We start from the raw sequence: 11,017 nt of genomic DNA on the forward strand, positions 1-11,017 counted from the left end.
TAAGCGTACGAAACAACATTCGAAAAACCGGAATCGGGACATAAGTCGAGTGACGACGTACGACTTATCGGAACAAAAATTACAAGTTAACTAGGCACGAGAATATAATATAATATATAATTAATTAATATAAATTATATATATTATATATTAATAAATAATATGTCGACGAGGAAGAGTTAAAATACATGTGTGAGCTGGAAAAGGGATCCATGCGATCGCATGGAATCCCCTCACATTAGCCATGCGATCGCATGGCAGGGGATTTCAGGACATCTATAAAAGCTCGATCTGGTTTCAGTTTCTTTCCCCATTCATTTTACTACGTATCATTATAATTATTTATATTATTATTATTATTATTATTATTATTATTATTATTATTATTATTATTATTATTATTATTATTATTATTATTAATCCTATTATTATTAGTAGTATTAGTACATAAAATACTACGACGAGGCCATGAGCGGGTCACTTTTGAAATGGGTTTTCGAGCGGGATAGAGCTAAGGAAACTATGGGTTATAGCTATGAAGGTTATGGGTATTGCTTGGGGGTTATGACCATGAGTCAAAGGTCAAACCTAGTGTTTATCATCTCTGTTGCGTCTACGTACTTTCTTGCAATATTGAATCACAATATTGATACGTGAGCATTCATATCTTATCTTTTATATATTAATTGTGTATCCATGTCTAGTGCTCGAGTATATATATTTATGCATGCTTGTATGCTAAATTTGTCGTTAAACAGTTTATGATGAATCACTAATTAAATACATATATTACTGATAAAAGGTATATGATATGCATGTTTTTGGAAAGCTGACGAAAAATCAATAACTTTTCATTTAGAAATCGCGTAATTTCGGTGAACGAATTAAAAGATATGATCAACTGAATTATGATTGACATTAATTAAAATTGCTTTTGAATCTGCAATTGATATTTAAACAACTTGTATGTAAGATTGATAAATTGGATTTTTGAATATTACCAGCCGAGTAAATGAATCCTTATATAAGGCACGTCTTGTTTTGTTGAACAATTGTCAAAATTGATTATTTTATCATATTTTAAAGCCTTATAAAAACTATAGTCTAATTTTACAAGAATTGTGAAACTATGTGAAATGTTAAAATGTTTCGATTATCATAATCATTCAACTATAGTATTGAATCAGATTGACTTTTTGAAATGACTTTTGATAACTTTTGTATGTCAATCTCGAGCATTAGGATTATGATACACTATGACCTGACCTAGCTTGATAGACATTTATTGACCAACATATGTTCTCTAGGTTGAGATCTACGATTATTTGGTAATCCGAGTTTCAGTCACATTTTGGTGAACGAATTTATATGCTGCTAAGGTGAGTTTCATTTGCTCCCTTGTTAATTGCTTTTGCAATCTATATTTTTGGGCTGAGAATACATGCACTTTATTTTAAACGTAATGGACACAAGTACATACTAAATTCTACACTGAGTTTGAACCGAAAATACCTTAGCTTTGGTAACTAGTAACTGCCGGTTATAAGAACTGGTGGTCGCGAGTAGTTATATATGGATCCATAGGGCTTGACATCCCCGTCTGTTCCAGGTATAGAAACCCTAGTCTGAACTATAAAACAGACGTATGCTATTTGAGTTTAGTACACGTTGGATTGCGTGTATTGTACATGTTGGTTGCATGTATGTTAAAACAGGGCTACTTATTATATATACGTTAAAGTTTAGTTACCAGGGTGCTCAATCTTGTAAAATATTTTGATAAACGTTTTTGGATGAAACAACTGAAATCTTGTGATCCACCTTTATGTACAGATTATGCAAAACATTAAAACTATGAACTCACCAACCTTTGTGTTGACACTTGTTAGCATGTTTATTCTCAGGTTCCCTAGAAGTCTTCCGCTGTTTGCTTATATGTTAGACAAGCTATGTGCATGGAGTCTTACATGGCATATTTTTCAAGGAAGCGTTGCATTCACCATGTATCTTATTTTGACTGCATTGTCAACGGAAGTACTAATGTAAACTATTATATTACGGTGATTGTCTATATGTAGAAATCATCGGATGTCGAAAACCTTTGATTTAAATATTTATTTATGGTGTGCCTTTTCAAAAGAATGCAATATTTACAAAACGTATCATATAGAGGTCAAATACCTCGCAATGAAATCGATGAATGACGTGTTCGTCCATATGAATTTGGAGCGATCGTCACACAGTGTCTCATGAACCCCCAAAAACCCACAATATTCAGCGAGGCTCCTAAGCCTGACTTGAATGTTATTCCAGTTAACGATAATCTGATGTACCTAGGTGGAGAGAGTGACTTCGTAATTGCAGGTTCAGGTGGAAAGATCCAAATAACTGTAAAATATGCAGGTTACTAATAACAAATAAATGATTGAACAAACGAATAGAAAGTTAAGTTTCTAAAACTGTGACAAACATACAGAGATCTGGAAAGTATGTACTATGATGTCATCAGCTGCCCTCTCAGACCCACTTGACTCCATGTTGACCTATTAACTTAATTTAATCTAAACTTCACATTTTGAAGAAGCAGTTATCATGTTGTTTGAGGGTATTTTAGAGAGGTGTGTATTTAACATTGATTTATTACCTAATATTTTTAGATGTTGATTAAGGGCCGTTGGATTAAGGAACATTGTGAAGTCATTTTTTAATCTAACGGTGATTAAAGGAGTTTTTAAAAAAATTATTACGTAATAAAAACCCATTTTTGAGGTATAAGGTATAGAGTGATTTGTGCAATAAAAAAACTATCACATTATATGGGAATATATTTTAGTGTTACTCTGTTAAGTAGGCTTAGTTGACTATAAAACCGGAAAAGATTTTTTTTTTTTTTATTATTTCAATAAGAACTTCATAAAATGTAATGTTGATTATTTCTGAAATAAAAAAAATAAATAAATAAAACGAAAATGTTTAATTTAATTCTGAAAACTATTTAAAATTAATTAGATACACTTAAAAACGAATTATTAAAAAAAATTATTGTTTGTAAAAAATATATCGATTATTCTTTACCTTTCAGTTGATAAATATTTTATTCACCGTTCATTTCTCTGCCTTTCTTTCACAGAATTTTGCATCTACTGTTTGTTATTCTCCAACATAAGAATTGAAATAAATCTGCAACACAAGAAAAACTATGTTAGTAATTAGTTTATTGCTGTGAAAATCCATGTTCGGGAAAATGTAGAAAAAAGCGAATTCTACCAACAAAAAGCTCGCTATTAGAAGAAGGCTTGTATCTCACCATATCTCTCACTCGCAAGATTCACAATGCAGTTGGACATCTTCATATCAACTAAGATGTTCAAACCTTAAATTATGAAAGGATAACAAATATTATAACGTGCTCTTTATAAGCATGGTACGTTTTAATCTAAAAGGGAACCCTTTAAATGGGTTGAACCTGCTGAATATAAACTACTAAATGTTTTACTCAGACTTAAACGTTTTGTAATAATAACTAACACAATCCTTATCTCTAACTTATTTCAAAAGTGGACAAAGAAGCGTTTATGAGTCGACCCGACCCAGCCCGTTTCAATTGTACCAAATGATACATTACAGCCAGAACTTATGTTAACATATTGCCCAACCCACCCAAACCACCTATCTTTCCACATCCAATAATAAGAAAAAAAATTGACTAAAAGCAACAAAGTTTAAAATAGATTAACAGCTCATATTAGTGTGAACCAAATATGACAAAAATGTGGAGTTGTACAAAGCATCAACACAGTTCAGACCGAGCAAGGTTATCATGCACATCGATTATCAGAACAGGTTGACTTTAACTTGTATTATGTACATCTCCAACAATATAAATGAAGTTACAATTTGTCCTATTCTCCAAAAAGATTGTAGAGAATAAATAACCAGTAAAAGTCACTTGGGAAGTCTTCATCCCTCTGTGTCAATATTACCGTCACTCGTGGAAATTTGTCTTCTCTCAGGAGATATATTTAATGCACCGCTAGTTGACGTTGAGCCTAACGAGCGACGAACAGTTGGGACTTCACCTGAAGCTGATGCAGAGATATTGTAAGCGAAAACCCCCATTGGATGATCAAACTTGCAACTTGAACCGAATTTGCATATACCATAACGAGAATAGAATATGCACAAAGGCTCCCCCTGTAAGAAGTTAAAACAGAAAAATATGTTTACAAGTTTTAACTTTTATGGCCATAGCCCTCGTATAAAATGCAGTAGCTTGTAAACATGCACAATTTAATGACATGTTCATTACTATAAACTAGTTTGTGCATATGAATTATTTGAATTTTGTAATATGAAAATAAACTAGGACTAACCGGACGAAGAGGAAGGCCCATTGGACTTAGGACACAATCAGGCATAGGAAGTATCCTTTCTCGGGGATGATGAAATCTACAAACAGCACCAAATTTACAGTCACCGGTCTTCATGTAAAATTGGCATTCAGGTTGATCAGGCCTCTCGGGAAACACGTTTTCACTTGGTAAGGCATAATATCCAGTACGATATGAAGAATAAGCTCCTTGAAGTGCTTCATTAGCTGCATCATTTTGTCGCGAAGTTCCATAAATTTGACTGTTTCCTGCTGTCTGCTGTTGGTTATCTGAAGATGAAATCGAACCGATTTGACCCTGAAGAGAAGCTTCATCAAGTAAGATTATAAAGTATTTGTATACCTAGTCCACTGCTAGATACAAAAATACTAATAACAGTTGTCAAATTACACTTATAAATCCCCTGTAAATAGCAGGAACTCGTAAAATGGCAGATGGTTAACACACCTATTTTCTACTTACTTATATCACTGATCAACATAGACTAATTCTGTTTTTTAATCATCTAGTTTTTGCATCCCGTTATGTAGTAATCAATGAGTTCATCACATAGCTAAGAACGTATGCTACAAATGGTTTAGTCAAGGAGTATTTAGATCTTCATTAGCTTTTATTTAAGTTAAAGATCAATAGACAACTTCTAGTACAGGAATGTTGAAATTATAGGAGGAAACTAGTAAGGTTGAAAAAAAGTCAAAATGAGTCAGTTTTAATCGGGTCCAGTTGGGTTGAAATGACCTGCTTAATTTCCTTTCATAAATAGTACAAAATTAAATTTCATAGTTTAGATATCTACTGTAATAATTTTGCCTGTTGGGTTGTTTGATTAACATTAACTAATTACAATGGAAAATAGTCAATACTTACAACCTCTGAAATCCTTTATACTTTTCAAAAATTAAGAAGAAAGTACAAAAACATTAATGGGTCAATCCAAACCGATTTGAACTGTAGATTCATAAAATTTAAAGAGCATATGTGAAAACTTACACCGTATGCACTCCATCCAGGAACTGATACCATACCCTGAGGCAAAATCATGGGTGCATAATTAGAAGGAGCTTGCCAGCGAGGACTAACAAATGAAGCTCTAGACAAAGACCAATTTGTTACACCTTGGTATGACTGTTGACCAGGACTAGTTGGCGATTGAACTGTTGGATAAATAGGTGAACCACGATATGAGACCATCATATTAGACGGTTGAGGGTGGTGAAATTTACATGTGCTTCCAAACTTGCATTGTCCGGTTCTTAGATAATACGTACATTCAGCCTCATTCTGCAAGGCAAAACAAAGACACCACATTAGAATAGTAACATGCACTGATGTTTGAGTGTATATAGTATGAGCGTAGTTTGTTTTTCAGTCAACAGATCTTATTATGTCTTATGTCTGCGGGCACGCAAACATTTTTTAGAAATATGCTTCTAAGTGTTGCAGAGAGGATTAAATTTTATGCAGACATAAAAAAAACAGTCTTCACTATTCAACATACATATTTTTAGGCCACATCTTCTCTATTGACATGGTCTATAGATCTTAAGACAAAAACATCTTAAAAATCAAACAACTCTAAGTGTATGAAAGTGTATCGAACTTTACTCAACTTTTATTGTACTTACCCCACGTTTTATTTCTTCATATATAACTTCCGGCGATTGTTATTGTATGTCTAATATGCGCTATATAAACTTTTAAAAATTATTGTAGACAACATATTTTTTGTGTAAAGTTTGATACATTTTCAATGAGTTGGCCCTTCTACCAAAAGATAAGAATCAAAATACAAGAATAAAAGATGTTAACACAAACCGTTCGAAGTGGATAACCCAAAACATTTAGTGTAACTCTTCCGGCAATACCAGCCTTGTCCCGGGGATGATCAAACTTGCACGTAGCTCCAAATTTACACGTACCCGTTTTCAAGTAGTACTGTTATAAAATGTAATAATCATGAAACAATATATAACACCACATAAATTTGTTTAAATCCCATGTAATCTTTTTAGCGTAAAGTCATATCCATATAAACACTTACCTGACATTCAGGTTGTCCTACTCTTTCTGGATACTCTCCTCTCATTTTAGCAGTTGCAATTGCCTGAAAAAGAAACCATGAATAATAATGAATATTATTCTGGAAATTTTCATAAAAACATAATTCTTTGCTCATTAATAAACACAAATAGTATTAGTATATGATTAGATAAGCTGATACTTTACCAATTTCCTGTTAAGCGGATGATTAAAACGACATGTGGCCCCAAACCTACAGAGTCCTGTTCTGATGTAATAAGAACAATCCGGCTCTCCTTCGCGTACAGGATAAGGTCCTGGTTCCATTACTTCCTCTAATCAGAAGTTCAATTTTTGCAGTATGCCTGAAACATTAGCTGCAACTTATTGTATCATTTTATACAAACATACATACATACTTATGAGTACTGCGTAGCGAACTATAGGAATGATACTAACTTGTCTAAACAATATGCATTTGTAACTTATGTAACCCATTACCCATAATGAGCCAATGACATGATGAAAAGAAAGACCAAAAAATAAAACTTCAATAGAATGATTGAACTTTTAGTATATTTGTAAGCAGTGTAACAATACAACTACAAAATGTCAAAAAAGATGATTCAGTAATGCCATATCAATATACATTGAAAAGTAAAAAGCACAAAAAAGTATATTATTTTAATAAAAATTAAAATAATCACATTAACAGAACCTACAACATAATCAGAAACAAATCTAAATTAATAACAGCGTCAAACTAACTCCACATCACACCAATAACATTTGATCATCTCAATTGTAACCCAAATCAACACATACATAAGCTTTCATCAAAACAGTGTAATACATATAGATATAGAAGATACATACATAATTACATTTACATATATAGATTGATATAATAGAATATGATGAAGAAAAAAAAAAGGATCTAGAAACAGACCTGAGTTTTGACAGTCGATCGTGACATTGAAACTCAGTTACAAATTTTATACAGGAACAATCAGAGTTATGCCAAATTGTGTATCTGGCAATCACATATATAAGTATCGGATCAAATGTACGTATGCGAAAGAAAGAGATTATTATTTAATTTTAGATTTAATTTTTAATTTGATTTATTTGGTTTTGGGTTCGTTGTTGTCTGCTCTCCACAAAAGAACAGCAGAAGAGAGAGAATGAAAACTAACCAACCATTTTTCTACAACCCAAACACACACTCACACAACTCTCATCTCCTTTGTTTATTTTTTAACAAAAAAATATAATATAATAAATTAAATTATCACACGTGTTTGCTAATATTGTTTCACACGTGCATTATGTTACTTCATCACTGTTATTTCTGTTTGCGTTAGCTAACACATGCAATTCGTTTTTTTTAAACTGCTGTACATTATAAAATTCCTTTTGTTTCACGTGTTACTATTTACATAAGGTTGTCTCGTGTTTAGCTATCGTGTTCTAGTGATAATTGTCGGTTTATCACTACTACATACATTTATGAACGTCTAGACGTGTTTATTAACTAAAGGTCTAATTAATACCCTATTCTGCCAAAAATTATATGGCAACACGTCTAGATAATAGGTTTCAACACGCTCTTTATTCCGCAAAAAATAATATATTAACACGTCTATTTAGCACTTCATAACATGTATAGATAGCTAATGATGATGTTGGTGAACAACAGCTGCAAGATATTGACGGCTCGGGTTGAAAGTTTGGTAGTATTGACGTTAATGTGTTTACTAACTGAAAGAATTAATAAATTGTATAGACCAACAATATGTACAACATATAAGTCCAAGAGTCCATCATTTTCTAAAACCAATTGGTGATAGAGGAACTTCCCCTTAGACTTATATACATACATTTGTTTTGTTCCATGGCCGATGTGGGATAACTTCCCAACACGCCCCCTCACATCGAGGCGTGGAACGGTTGTAGAGATGGCGGCACGATAGAAGCCTGACTCGATCTCTTTGTAGCGACGGCGGCACACACATGGGGGCCTGACTCGGACTCGCTTTGTAAAACCGCTTACCTAAGCTCTGATACCATGACAGAATTGAGAATTCGTATATAGTGTAACAACATGTACAACATATAAGTCCAAAAGTCCATCCTTTTCTAAAACCAATTGGTTATAGAGGGACTTCCCCTTTGACTTATATACACACATTTATTTTTTGTCCATGATCGATGTGGGATAACTTCCCAACAAACCCCCTCACATGGAGGCGTGGAACGGTTGTAGATATGGCGGCAAGAAGAAGGCCAGACTCGATCTCTTTGTAGCGACGGTGGCACACACATGGGGGCCTGACTCGGACTCGCTTTGTAAAACCGCTTACCTAAGCTCTGATACCATGACATAATTAATAAATCTTATATCGCAACAATATGTACAACATATAAGTTCAAGAGTCCATCCTTTTCTAAAACCAATTGGTGATAGAGGGACTTCCCCTTAGACTTATATACATACATTTGTTTTGTCCCATGGCTGATGTGGGATAACTTCCCAACACTAACGAGCCGATTCGGCTTCAAGAAGATCGGGATCTATTAAACAATTGCGTGGAGGTCCCTGTTGTCGATGCTATAGATTCTGGCCTGCAACAATCTGTTTCTACTCTCTCGGTTACTATTGGTCCGGTTGAGTTATCTTTTCAAGAGCAAATCATTAACGACCGTCCATTGGGTCCCCGTGCAAAGAATGGTAAGAAGAAGGCGATCAAGGCGAAGAAGGATAAGGGTCCGTGAGTGCTCAGGGATGAAGATGATGTGGACAAATCGATTAATAATGGTAATGGCTTGTTTAAAGGATTCTCGGATTGTGATCAAGGTACAACGATTTTAAGAGCGGGTCATGAAGAACTAGAGACCCCGGATGACATCTATGGTGTTGAAGTGGATCATGATGTTGGTTTTTTGAGGGTCTTCATAGGAAGGTTCGCTCCCTTCTCCGGTGCCGGGTATTAGGATTGGTAGTTCTTCGACAAAGATTTCATCTTTTGAGATTAGTAATCGGGCGGGAAAGTTATTTAATCGATTGAAGGTGGACGGTGTGGTTATTAAGCCGATCATAAAAACTCGAAAAGGTAAAAACTCGTTACTTCTATGTTGTTTGGAATTTTTAGTTAGATGTGGTTTATTGTTTTGGTTCTTGTTTTTTACTGTAATGCGGGATCAGTTTAACGATCCGGTTGCTCAAGGCTCATGTTTAGTTAACTTTTGCTCTTTGGTTCGTATAAGGATCGTTTACTGCCTCCGAGTCTTATGCGCTCTTGTTTTGTTTGTATCATTGTTCACCGTTTTCATCTATGATAAAAAGAAAGAAAGAAAAAAAGATAGCTATTTTTTTATTCCGCCATATCTCCTTGCTTCTTAGAACCGCTCTTTATGAAGTAAAAGGTCCCTTTTTATAATGGAGGGAAAACAAAAAGGGAAAAGCTAACTTGTGACCTAAGGACACTAGTTAAGAGTGGTAAATGAAGTCAAAGTTTTCATGTATATTATAACATGTAATTAATATAAAGAGAAAATTTCGCGGATAGTCCCTGTGGTTTGTACCACATTGCATGGATAAACATAGTTGAGGTTTTGAATTTGGATAGTCCCGGTGGTTTTCAAATGAAGCAATGATAGCTCAGTTCACTAACTCCGTTAACTTTTCCAGTTAAAACATAAAGCATGCGAGGGTATTTTTGTCATTTCATCAAGCCCTCACCTACTCTTTCTTCATTCAATTAAACATTACACGTGCATATCATTTCTCTATCTTCATTCAACCAAACACCTTCATTATAGAGATTCATCCTCATCTCATAATCATCATCTCTCATATCTATCTTCATTCAATTTCATATATCTTAACTTCAACCTTCATATTTTCTTCACCTAATCGTTCTTAATCAACATATATCATCATCATCGAACATCAATTTATCTCAACACCTTCACATCTAATTCTATCATCATCGATCTTCACCTTCGATCTATCAACATCATATCTGATCAATATCATATAATCATACATCTATCATCAACATATCGATCTGATCATCACTTCATATAAATCTTCGAAGATAAACATCAGATCTGAGAAGTTGTGTTCGTGTTCTTCATCCTTGCCAAACACCTTTGATCTCTGGAAGGAATCGAACTTTTACAGACTAAATTGATTATAGATTTATGATCCTGATTACTTGCTTAAGCTTCGAAGACTAAATTGATTATAGATTTATGATCCTGATTACTTGCTTAAGCTTCGAAAAGCATCAAATCAACCTGCAGATTATCATATAATTATCAGATCTCAAAGTCAAAGTTTTAAGTGTTTTAGTCAACATTTCAATTGGAGAAAACCGTGAAGCTTCAAATGATATAAACTAATTTCGAGTGTTCCTGGAACGATTTGGAGCAACTTTTATGTTGAATGCATTAACTGAAACAATCTGGATTGAAGGATCAATATTTGAGTTTGTTTTTGAAGTGCTAACTGTTCTTCATCTGGATTTTGAATTTGTTGCAGTTTTGATGTTAAATTCACCTTAAAAAACTAAAATCGTTGCCTATGGAAGCTATTAGAATCA

General features: G+C 33.8%; 1 protein-coding gene across 1 annotated transcript; it reads right to left on the reverse strand.

Moving 5' to 3' along the window:
- Positions 1-3,707: 3,707 nt before the first annotated feature.
- Positions 3,708-7,639, reverse strand: LOC139857470 (zinc finger CCCH domain-containing protein ZFN-like). Its single transcript, XM_071846232.1, has 7 exons — positions 7,360-7,639; positions 6,618-6,775; positions 6,433-6,495; positions 6,207-6,326; positions 5,382-5,672; positions 4,374-4,688; positions 3,708-4,194 (listed from the first exon to the last, which is right to left on the reverse strand). The coding sequence occupies exons 2-7, from the start codon at positions 6,735-6,737 to the stop codon at positions 3,961-3,963; spliced, it is 1,143 nt and encodes a 380-aa protein (XP_071702333.1). The 5' UTR covers positions 6,738-6,775; positions 7,360-7,639; the 3' UTR covers positions 3,708-3,960.
- Between the last annotated feature and the right edge of the window lie 3,378 nt (positions 7,640-11,017).

The sequence above is a fragment of the Rutidosis leptorrhynchoides genome, chromosome 1 (genome assembly GCF_046630445.1).
Source record: "Rutidosis leptorrhynchoides isolate AG116_Rl617_1_P2 chromosome 1, CSIRO_AGI_Rlap_v1, whole genome shotgun sequence".
Lineage (NCBI taxonomy): Eukaryota > Viridiplantae > Streptophyta > Magnoliopsida > Asterales > Asteraceae > Rutidosis > Rutidosis leptorrhynchoides.